The sequence below is a fragment of the Episyrphus balteatus genome, chromosome 2, assembly GCF_945859705.1.
Source record: "Episyrphus balteatus chromosome 2, idEpiBalt1.1, whole genome shotgun sequence".
Taxonomy (NCBI): domain Eukaryota; kingdom Metazoa; phylum Arthropoda; class Insecta; order Diptera; family Syrphidae; genus Episyrphus; species Episyrphus balteatus.
This window is the reverse complement of record NC_079135.1, coordinates 12,341,102-12,353,462: the sequence shown is the minus strand read 5'-3', so window position 1 is coordinate 12,353,462 and position 12,361 is coordinate 12,341,102. Positions and strand designations below refer to the sequence as shown.

General features: G+C 32.2%; 1 protein-coding gene and 1 long non-coding RNA gene across 2 annotated transcripts in view; one reads left to right on the top strand and one right to left on the bottom strand.

Moving 5' to 3' along the window:
* Window positions 1–386: 386 nt before the first annotated feature.
* The window catches only part of LOC129908555 (division abnormally delayed protein), a 192,886-nt gene continuing 180,911 nt past the window's right edge, over window positions 387–12,361 (bottom strand). The window contains exons 6-9 of the mRNA XM_055985147.1: window positions 6,454–6,629; window positions 3,039–3,252; window positions 2,762–2,900; window positions 387–930 (exon numbers count right to left, since the gene is read on the bottom strand). Coding sequence (XP_055841122.1) covers window positions 773–930; window positions 2,762–2,900; window positions 3,039–3,252; window positions 6,454–6,629 — 687 coding nt within the window. The 3' untranslated portion in view covers window positions 387–772. The remainder of the gene's footprint in view (window positions 931–2,761; window positions 2,901–3,038; window positions 3,253–6,453; window positions 6,630–12,361) is intronic.
* On the top strand, window positions 5,962–6,677 carry LOC129908559 (uncharacterized). Its single transcript, XR_008771293.1, has 2 exons — window positions 5,962–6,242; window positions 6,290–6,677. It is a non-coding gene; the product is annotated as an uncharacterized LOC129908559 (long non-coding RNA).

Sequence of the window (12,361 nt, the reverse complement as noted above, 5' to 3'; positions counted from 1 at the left end):
AAATATTCTAACCAAATCGAATTTATCCGCTGCTTTGGATATTTTAGTTTATATATCATGGTGTAATATTGTTTAAAGGTTCATTATTTTTAGTTGTATGATTTGAGCAAAAAATAAAAAAAAAAAAAATATGATTTGAGAGCAAATTTATTCCAAAAAAAAAATGTTTTTTTTTTCAAAAAATATTTGTTTGTAATATTAAGATTTGTTTTATTTATTTTATGGCACATTAAGCAGTGTTTAGATATACTTTGTCGGTATGTGGGATTAAAGTTGTAAAATAATAAAAAAAAAAAGAAATACATTTAAATAAAAAAAAAAAAATAAACAACCGAGTGCAGATAAATACTTTTTGATGAATACAAAGTTTTTTATAGTTTTAGTAGTTTTTTTTTTGTTTATAATTTTTATTTTTATATAAATTTGTTTTTTATGTTCGTATCGGTGTTTCTATTGCATTTTTTTTTCTTTTCTGATTTTAACTAGCTTTTCTACAGAAACATCCTCTAAGGCTTCTATTTATATATTTATAATGTATATTGATATACCAGATGCATTTGTTAACGCGTTTGGCAATTTTATTGCTTTGCCAATGTTCTTATTCGTTCTTTTTTTTGTTGAAAATTTTGTTTTTTTTTAATCCTTTTCTTTAGTTTATTTTTTTAATATTTAGTTATATTTATTTATTATAAATTTTTATTTTGTTTTATTTTTTTTTAAATTTTTATTTGTTTGCAAAAATAAAAGATTTTTATAGTCGATTATTAAATTCTCAGCGCCATGAGAAACACCGACTGGATGCAAATATTACTAAGACTAGGATAATTGGAAGATTTTCTATTCTAAGATTTGTTGATGATGATGTCTTTTCATTGACATCGTCGCTACGTGGACTGACTGGCTCTTCGGGCGATTGTGCAGGGCTGCCACCTAAAGGAAAAAAAAGGAACGGATTTATTAATAATTATTATTATTACGGAATTTATTAATAAATTATAAACTAGTGAAAAAATTAAGGGATACAAAACAAAAAAAAAAACAAATTTTTTGAGGTTTTTCAAGTGACTGTATTTCTTTAAAAATGGTGATAATGGAATTAAAAAAAATTTATTTAAAAGCCCAAACTTTCTAGTTTTGAGATCTTACGATGAACAAATTTTTTCAAGCAAAGAAATGGTTTGTTAATTTTTGATATTAGCATTCGTTTGCTTCTGTCTATTAAAGTTGGGCCCATAAATGAGGCTTTGAACAAAAAAGTGCGGCATTTCAGAAAGAAGTGTCAGTTACAAGAATACAAATGCATTGAAACAGGGTCGAAGCATCCGTCTGAGTAAGTTTGGATGGTCGCTCGCAAAGGCTAAGAATAAGAAGTACTTCTTATTCTTAGCGCTAAGGACACAACAAAATGTGAAATGACATTTTCATACAAAAAAGAAATGAAATAAATTAGCCGTGTTCAGCTTTTGCTCGGTCATTTTATACCGAGTTCACCAAGCGAACTCTGATTGAGAACAGAGCTAAAAAAGTAATTTAAGTTACGCGTTCAGAGCGATCTGAACTTAAAAAGTAACCAAGTTGTTTTTTTGACAGTTCAGTGCCCCGATCGGAGCAAAAAGAGATAAATGACGCATTTATGAATATACAGTTGAGAGCATTTCAATGTAAAATGTGCGTTTTTGACATATGTATCTGATATTCGTACGAAGTTTAACTTTTGTGTATGATTAAATCGTCGATTCATAGGAAAAACTCACTAACTGGTATTGAAATCCTATGTAGTTAGTGAGTTTTCTCTTTGGACCGATATAAGACATTTGCCATAATTTTAGATGAGATTTTTCTCGACTAAAGCCTAGTATCGAGATCGAGCAGAATTTAAGCTCACATACAAAATTCTCTCCAAAATTTAGTCGAACTTAAATTTATTCAAGAATTCCAGCCGACTGTGTACATTAGGGGTGTTCATGAAAAGGTTGTAAACCTGGTAAAATGGTAAATGGTCAAAATTTTGTACGGTGTAGACCCTTTCGTTTACCACTTTTAGCATTTAACCAGGTTTACCTAGATTTTACACCGTTTTGGATGAATACCCCTATTTTTTATCTGTAACAATTCTTCACTCAAAACAATAGTGATGGAAAATCGCAGCTAAAATTTAGCATGTTTGCGTAATACGCTTAGCTTTCCAGTCCACATTCCAATAAAATTGCCCAAATTGAAAGAGTTTTTTTTGACAACTGACCAAATGTGTAGAGACACAAAATTTGTATAACTTTTTAGTTCCTTTTTGAATTTGAAATTCAAACTGACCTAATTTGCGAAATTATCTCATTTATGCTGTTGTGAAAACAGGCTATTACATTTCTGAACCCGTGTATTGCATTTGTACTAAAAATTACGAAGCGGTTCATGGACAAGAAATCACAAAATTATTCACATTTTAGATTCTTTGTCTTCTTCCCTATAATTGCCAATTCGTTGTGGGCAATTATGGCTACTTAAAAATCTAAAGCAATTGATCTAAGTGATGATTGTTAAAACTCTGACAGTTGTTTTGAATCCACTATAAATTAAAGTACATAAGTACAATAACCTTATGTCTGCCCCCTTAAAGAGAATTTTAAGTTTTTTTTCTACTTAAAAGACACGATGGACGATCACTTGATCATTTTTTTGTTGGACATGAGTCAAAGCACATCAAGTCAATCAATCAATTTATTAATCAGATTTTTTTATTTTTTAATTCTCAATTCCAACTTACCATCGCCAGATCCATCGCCCGATCCATGCAAACTGTCCTCTTCATCATCATTATCGTCTGGCAAATGACCAGAACCGTCTTCGTCATGTCTGGCCATGTCACTTTGAATATCTGAGTATGATCGTGCAGTTGAAGGAATCTAAAAAAAAAATAGATGAATAAGAACAAAAGTTCATTATTTATTAAATGAAATCCAATAAATTCCTTCTTTTTTTTTTTCTTCAATTGAAATTGAAGTCTGAGAGGGTGAAAGAAGGGGGAACTTTATAAAACTTACCGCACTGCCAATTGATGAGCGAATTTTAATTAATTTATCAACCAATTCGTTCAGTTTTGTTGACTGGGCATACGAATGCTGCACAAGCGGCACTTCTGGGTTATATTTTTGTGCATCTAGACCGCTGGTCATTGCTACTTGATTATAATCACCGATTCGATCACCGGTCCAGCAGTGTCGATCGTTTCTTTGGACATCTTCATCCTCGCAGACACTATAAAAATCATAAAAAAAAACATAACATCAATAAAAATAGGTACAACATCGAGGGTTAAACGATTAAATATCGATTTTTATAGATTTTTTTTTATTTTTTAGCTTAAATTTGCATTAAATTTAACATAAATTCTTTTTAAAATATTTATGCTAAAATTTAAATTTAAATCACTCGTGTTTTTAAAGTTTGTGGTTAAATATTGATGACTAAGTTAATCGATATAAGGCGCCGCCGACGCCGCTGATTGCTATATGATTAGAGACCGCGATGATAATGGGAAGAGTTTAACCAGAGAAGATTAAGTGACTTGATAATGAGTTTCACACAAGATTTAAATGTGAGACCACGAGCTCTAGCGATAATATTTATTGGGGGATTGGCATAGTTTTGAAGAATATTTTAACCAAAAAATTTATGTTGAAATCAAAAATCATATGCAGATGATGATGACTTGAATTTTGAAGGCGTACATTTGTAATGATCTTCAATCTAGCTCTAGTCTAGAAGGTTGAAATAATTAAAAAAAGTGAGATCGTCATCCCACACACAAAATACCATAAACAAATGAAACATCTTAATAATTTTGTCAGTTTTTTTTTCAAAGACATACGTCATCTTTGACTTTTGTATTGTGTGGATTTTTTTTGATTAAAAAACAATTTTGACAAACAAGTTACCTATGCATATTTTTTTGACTGTAAAACGTATTTTTAGAATTTGATGTTCCAAACAATTTGCGTACATATAAATATTTAAACGTGCAAGAAAGAGTCTAAATTTCGTGTCAGTATAGATTAAACCACACCTTATTTTTTTAAATTTGTTATTATCCTAGGAGTGCCCACTTTTATCTTGATGGCGATTTGACACCCACAATATCCGATTTTTATAAAATCCAGGGGATTTAATAACAGATTAAAAAACTTGTTTTTGTTTTTTCTTTAATTTGTATGGTTCTTCAAAATTAACATTAATTAAAAGTTGTTTACTAGAGCGTTCCTTATTTAAGTGGCGCCCAACATGGGATAAATAGAAGCAGATTATAGTCTCTTAATGAGAGTTCATGGAAGTTGTCTCTCTTAATAAAGCATTATCTGGTAAGTAATCGTTAGTATAATTGTTTTCAGGAAAATGGTCAAGTTGAAAGGAGGATACGTAAAATTGAGGTAAACAATATTTTTTAGTGAAATTTTAGTGAAAAATATGTAAATTACGAAGTATAACTACGGTGACCATCCGTCCCGGTTTACCCGGGACTGTCCCGTATTTTTACAGCTTGTCCCGGGTTTTTATTTAAGAAACCCGGGACGTGTAAGTGTCCCGTATTTTGTAGTTTGTCCCGTGATTGTCCCGTATTTGCAAATTCTCTGATTTTTTCATTCAAAATTTTAAAAACTTTGTAAGAAAAACAAGATAAGCAGTGGTTGCAAATTTAAAGTTTTTCTAATTTGTTCGTATAAAAGCGTCAAGCCTAGTTTGCTGCCGAAGCAAAACGAAAATTTTTCTGAGTCTCCCAAAGTAAAAAAAAACTCTTTTGGAGCAAGAAAAATTACCTGCACCGTTAAGTATGAGTGACAAACGATTGAAAACTCTCCAATTATTCTTGCACAGGTAAGAATTTCGTTGGTTAAGCTACGTAATGTGCAATGAAAAGTAAAATTTTCTTTTAGGATTTCGTTGAGCTCGTTTTATAATTTTCAATTTGCCTCTAGACTAGGCTTTAGTTTTTAAAATTTGTCAAAAATTATATTTAACTCCAGTTTTTATTTGCCAGGTTGAAAAGCTCCATCAGGGAAAGTTTTTTCGAATAAAGAACAGAAGAGTTAAGAACCCACGTTGTCTAGTAATTTCAGCTAAATTTCAAAAATTTTAAGGACATGTTAGAAGTTTATTTAAAGATTATACAATTTCAAATCATTTTAAATAAAATTAAAATGTTAAAAAATAGCTCTCCGATTTTGATTGAAAAAATATTTTTTTAGAAGTGATTAACAGTACTTATTAAGTATAAAAACGCTTCCTTTATTTTGTATATGACTTAAATGATTTCAACGAAAATGCTCCCATAAAATTATTTAAGAAATCTTTATATCAAAATGGAGCAAAAATTATGAAAACGCATTTTAAAAAATTTCAATTTTTATTTATTTTCATGTTTTTAAAGAATCAATATTTTCAAAACCATCCGAAAAATTTTGTATGTGTCCCGGGTTTTGCTTCTGGAAATATGGTCACCGTAATGTATAACCCACTTAAGTTCCGTAAAAATGTAATAAGTTGTTTTTTTTTTTTAGCATTAAACTAAGTTTTGAATTTATTCAAGGAATATTTTGAGCCGGAAAAGACAAAATAATGTTTTATAGAGTTTTACAGTTGGGTGTTGTAGAAAAAACACTTCAAATTCATCGATTTAGATTTTAAGCTCTATTCACAATTGAAAACCAAAAGTTTCTTGGAGGAAGTTTCACATTTTACAAGGCTTATATGAGTGATTCGTGTTTTGTCGACGTATTATAAAGGGCTTATATGAGTGTGATATAATATGCTCGTAAGCAGCTTTTCTGATGATTATAGGAGTAAAATTGTTAATAGTTCAAAAGAAAGTAAGTCGACACAAACGCCATCTGGGAGTAGTTTTTAATCAAGAACTTGCATATTCTCAAAATTGCTTCGATGCTTCGTTTTTGTTAAAGGAGATGATGTTTTACAGCATTAGTCTTCTAGCATGTGCAAAGCAAAAAAACTTTTGCACTATTTTTCTTTTTTCCAAACTTAAAAAACATACTGCTTTGTAGCAAAAGCCTAGTAGTTTTTTAAACTTCAATCATGTTTTAAAGTTTATAAAAACTTGCAAAAAATTATAAAGTCCCGTCTAAATTATGAATCTAAATCTTGATTTTATATTTGAAGAAATTCGATTTGTTTGGAAAGAATTTCGAAATTTATTATTCAATTGCAATCCTAGTCCATTGCAGTTCAAAACTAATGTAAGGTTTTCATTATATAAAAGCTTTAATAACACATTTTCTTTCAGCCATGCTGTAGTTGCTGTAAATGTTGCACCAATAAAGAAAATGCCCTCAACATACTGTTTTATTCAGTGATAATAGTTGGACCAATGTTGGCGATTCTAATCGATCACAATAAATTTCCTGACAAAAAATAAAATTTAATGATAAATTTCAACAAACGTCTTACTTATTGACTATTCTCGAGTAAAATTCCTTGGACTTTTCAATTGTGGATAGAAATTTAAGAAGTTCTGCATCTGGTGGTGTTGCCCATTTTATGCTACCTTGTTGTCCAGCACGAATTTCAGCAACTGGTTCTTCTTTGGTGGGCAATAGTTTTGGAGTTCCACATGTTTTTTTCACCTGCAAATTTAAAAATTAAATAAAAAACAATTAAATTAAATTGATAAATGTATGGTGTCTCGTAAAATATATTATTCCCGCACATATTTTTTTTAACAACAGCCATAAAAAAAGTAAATTCGATTGTCGCATTGTTGGCATGCCTCATATTGTGATGTTTTCGCAATGAGAGACTTTTATCATGGAATTACATTTGTAATGAGCTGGGGGCGGTACACACCAGCAGAACACCAACCAGTCAGCTAAAAGGTAAAATACTCCCAATGGGAAGTATTTTTCATGTAAAGACATTTCAGTTCACCCACTTTTACCCAAAATCATACTCCTACTACCTGTTTAACATCGCCACTGAATAGAAATATCTCTGTTTTCTCCTTTACTGATCCTGAACTTGAGATAAAATACTTTTCCAAGTTTTTTTTTTTTTTGCTTGCTTCTCCTGAATACGAGACTGCTACCGAGTATTTTTTGAAGCTATGAGAAAAAGTCCTATTTAAAATGCTGAAGGTATAAAATCTTTGGTATTCTGTGTATGTATAACGTTTTGAAGAAGATATCAGACAACAAAGTACCTATTATAGTAGGTACATACCTTTATGAGGGTTATTGACTTGAAAATCATCATCATCATCGGGGGAGAGAACACATTGGCATCAGAAGGGCAATTTTTTGTGCAGACACATTTATGATGGAAATATGCTTTAATGATGGTATAATTGAAGATACGAGAATGAACACAATTTTTATGTTATGTAAGTGTAGTAGATTCCTGAGAAAATTTTGCACAAAAAATACCATTTTTAAATATTGTTATTGTTATGTGACATTTGATTCGCTCTGTACGTGAAAATGCTTTAAAGACATTGTCAACTCATTTTTGAACACAGGTACCTACTTGTAGAGATACCATTTTTTTATGGTAGAGATAAATTCGATATTTTAATGACATTCAGGAGGTGAAAAGATATTAGGCGAAGGAAATTAATATGCTCCCCTATTCTTATTGCCAATTATGCGTGTATAAAAAACTTCAAGCATTCAAGGCGAAATAGCTTATACTTTAAAGTTAACAATGAAGTAACAATTGCATTTTTATTGTTGATAGTGAGGCATTAAAACAAAGGTCTCGTAAGATTCTATTTACAGTTAAAAAAACAAAAGTTCCTGAGATGTCCGGTTGTGTTTGAATAAAATTTAACACCTGAACGCGAAATTTTCACCACCGTAAAAAGGTCTTATTGTGGTAGAGCCTTGACCGGCAGCCGGCATCTGCACATGCAGTTTCAGCAATATGCAAATAGCCTACATTTATTAACTTTCAAATCTATATTTGTGAATTTGATGTGACTACGTAAGCGGGACAACACTTGCATGTCAAGTTTGTTGCAGGTTCAAATATATCAATTTAGCTTGATTCAATTGGAGCTGTAAAAAACTTGCTTCTCTTCTGGCTTCAAAGTTTAAAGTGGAATGTGATGATATAAATAAGAGTATGTGTTTGGTAAATGTCATTTTGACAAAAGATATAAAGAATACAAGGTACTATACAGGCACTATTTTTATGACGTAATATGTTTTATAAATTGAATGTGAACATCGCTTTACAGGTTAATAGCAGTCATACTTGAATATTTTATCTATGGAAAGCAAAAAATACAGCGCCCAACCATAGATAAACAACTACCAAGACCGGAAACTCTTGTATGTTTAATCTATGGAAACTTCATTAGATACTTAGAGGATATAATATATGGAGTGCTTGTGCTGTTAGTTCCGTGAAGCTTTTATAGAGGGCTCTAGTTTCTTTAAGTTTTTCGATGAGTGCATGCCTCCATTTTATTTTCATTAGATGGCTGTCATCAACAAGCATGTTTATTTACAGCTGCGGAACCGGACTCGCACTGAAAAACGAAGGCAGCGACCCCTACCCATGTATATGGCGTTACAATGTATTAGGTTTAGGAACAAGCACTACATATATTATATCCTCTAAGATTAGATATGCATAGAAAAAAATTATTTTACAGATGACTTCACAAAAACAGAAAGAGATAGGATGATGAAAATCTGAGTATATAACCTTATATTATGTATGTATTTATCTTGATTTTGACATATATGTCAACATATATGTCACAATAGAAGTATGACTTTAAGAACGACTTCATCGCCAGAAGTAATATATGCATTTTAATCTAAAAATATTTTTTTGAATTTTCTTCTGTCAAAACGATAAAATGACATATTTAACAAAAATCTCGAGTTCAATGTTTTTTTTTCTCCACGAAAACAAAGCTGATATCTGCCATCATCGCAAGGCTAATTAATACATGATGTGTAATCTTATACACAATGGAGAAATACCCTGGACCACATTCTCGAAATGTAAAATCTGAATTGAACTTTACACAAAAGTTCGCCATTTAATTATTGTAACTCCAATTAGCCGCCACTTCATTTCAAACATTTCATAAAATCCCTTAGCAGAAAAGGTAGGTAAAGGTAGATATGTTGGTACAGCGCTGGCTGGTGGAACATCACATAACCAACATAGCCACAGCATTTAAGTAAACTTTAACGTTGAGAAAAGCAAGCAACCAAGCCAGCAAGCAAACCAAGTGAGAGCGGAAAAAAAAATACTATATGGATAGTATAAAAGAGAAGAAAACCCCGAAGGTTTTTATTTAAAATTCCACAAAAGTACGTAAATTACTGTGCCAACGAAAGAATTCCTAATTAGTTTACATGCATTACAATTATGATCGTACAGTGCTTGCACTACACCGAATACTAAATACCATTCTGTCTGTTACTGTATAAAAGGACTTTACACAGTAGGACTGTTGTAGGTAGAAGGAGAAGAAGAGTTTACCATTAAATAGCACAAGAGGCACACACAGGCTGGAGACAGAGTGGTTACCATGAAGAGGACACCCTTGTCTCTGCACCAATTTGTCCTGCCCCAATGTGTACAAGAGTGTACACACAGGTGAAAAGGGACGACTTTTTTTCTTCTTTACTTTTTTGTATTCTCAAAGCCTATTCAAAAAAGCCAGAAGCCAGAGTCAGCGACACGACCAACGCAGGCTATATGATGGTTGGTATATATTCTCTCACCACCCAACCAACAAAAACGGTAATGAATGCGGATTCACACACAATGGAATCAGAGTCAGCAGTTCTAGAGGGCTGCCTGGCTCAGGCAGTAGAGTAAAGCCAGAGGTATACAGTTGACTTGTATAACTTTTCGAGTGATACTCATTCTGCTCTTCTTTGCTCGAAAATGTATTCCTTTTCGGCTTGGAGTGGATACTCTCTGGGGTCGGGGACAAATGCGTATAAGAGTGTGTTCTTGTATAGTTAGGGGTCTACAATACCGACAAAACGAAGCGTCTATAGGGCTTCATCATCGAAATAAGGTTAACTCGTTATGATGGTGTTCTGTTCGGAATGGGAATAGTGTTGATGGTGTTGTTCTTTGCAGCACCCATTTTAAAGAGTCCTTTTTTATCTTACTCGGTTGAATGTATAGTATATAAGAATGTGTTACACATCCCAAGATAGTTGACTTCTTTTGTTTATAAATTATTATTTCGCGCGCGCGGGAGCACTATAAGCATTTGGCCTTGTGCGAACGAAGATGAGCGAGAAGTTGCGGCGGCTGGTCTGTGCATAACTCTGTGTATAGTGTGCAGGATAGCACTTTTAATGAGACGATGATGCTTCGTGTGAACTAAAAAACAGGGTAACTAGGACGAAAATGTTGCTATTCTTGGAGGATTAAAAACTTTTTTGTCGCATAATTAATGTTTTTTTGATTGAATATGATGATGTTTAAAGTTTGCTGGGGGATTATGACGATGTTAAGGGGTCTTCGGATGGTTACTATCTCACCAAAGTCGTAGCTAGAAGGAGGGTTTGTTGGGGAAAGGCCTTCTATGTTTTCTTAAGAGTTGGAAGAATTTTTTATCTTTGGTCTCACAGAAATGTCACAACGAGTTGGCAGATCAGGCCAATGTGAACACTGTTCAATAATGTAATAGATTAATGACCGGGTCAAAATATACCCGCGTTCCTTGGCGGTAGGGTACTCATGAGTAGAAATCATGTTATTTTTTTACTCTTGAAAGTATTATACAACGTTTATATGTACGAGTGTTTCGTGTTTTTGTATACATTTAGAAGTATTAAACAAGGCTTATATGAGTGTGATATATGTTGGTAAGCGCTTCTCAGAAGTTGGCAGAGCAACGTTTTTACTTTTCCAGTCGCTGGAAAAATGTCACATTACTTTGGAAGAACGTTTACACAATAAGAACGAAGATTTGTAAAAAAAACTTCAGCATCCTGTCAAAACAAAATCAAAACAAATGTCAAAGAACTGTCAAAAAAGAGATTCGTAACTGTTTCTATTGTATGATTTCATTATGCTTTTTAATAAAACCTGTCAAATGTTTTTTCAATATCGAAGAACGCTATTTGTCCGACATTTTTTAATGATTATAGGAACCTATACCTACGTAAAAGAACACGAGACACGATTTGTGTACAGTTATAGAGTACAGTAATTTACTTAACTTGTAATTTACTATTAGATTTGTAAGACACCAACACAAGTGGCTCTTCGTTTGATTCATGAACTGATGTCATATTTGCTAGTTGTAGTTGCAGAATTAATGGATTCATTCATACCACCAAGCCCTATGTTGTAAAAGTTTGATTCAAGATTCCCCATACAATAGTTCATTCAAAATGTCTTACTCACTTCCCTATTGCTTTTTCAATGAAATCTGTTTGTTGAATGAAATGACAGTTTATTTTATGAATGTAAAACTAATCCCTTTGGCGTTTTCATATTTTTGTCACCCTAACAAAAGTCAAGTGTTTGTTTGAAAGAACACAGTTTCTTACAATTTGAAAAACTTCTACCCACTCACTCTTTACTATTCTTCAATTGGGGAAACAGAAATGGCACTTAAAAATATATTCAACCCAAATCACGCAATTATTTGCTGCTGGCTTTTGATAAACTTTAATTTACACCAATTGCGCTTTCGCAACAGAACCTTGATTTGAAAAAAAAAAAAAAATGAATAAAAAATAAATATAGTTCTTTCGGTCAGAAATTCATATATGTAAAGATATAAAAATTCTTAAATCCTCGAGATTGCATTTTGCTTCATTGAGAGCAATCATCAAAAGTGTCTTCTTCAAAATGACTGCGCGAATTCATTTGACCTTTTCAATGAACAACAATGCGCGCTTTTATATATCTATACAATATTTTATACATTATACTAATCTTCAATCCAACCAAAGTGACGTCTCGTTGGTTGTTTGGTTGGTTTAATTTAAATCAATTGTAGGCTCCAGTGCAATTATGAAACGTGCCCATCACTGTGTTAAGCAGTTGTCTTTTGAAACAAACGAAATACAAAAAAAAAAAAAAAAACATTCCAGATTGACTTTAATGATTACCTGAACACTGTCCCAGTCTTTATTTTTTTATTCTCTCTCTCACTCTCGCAAATCATCATTGCCTCCGATCAACTGACAAAAACATTCCTATAACAGCAATGTAACGAGTTATAACATAGCTATAGGTACACTCGCTTTCATTGAGAGGATGAACTGACTGTGTGCATCACTAACAAAATTCAAGGTTAGCCAAATCATCCAGTGCCATCTTTCAATGATGAAAATTGTTTTTTTTTTAAGCTTTATACAAATTT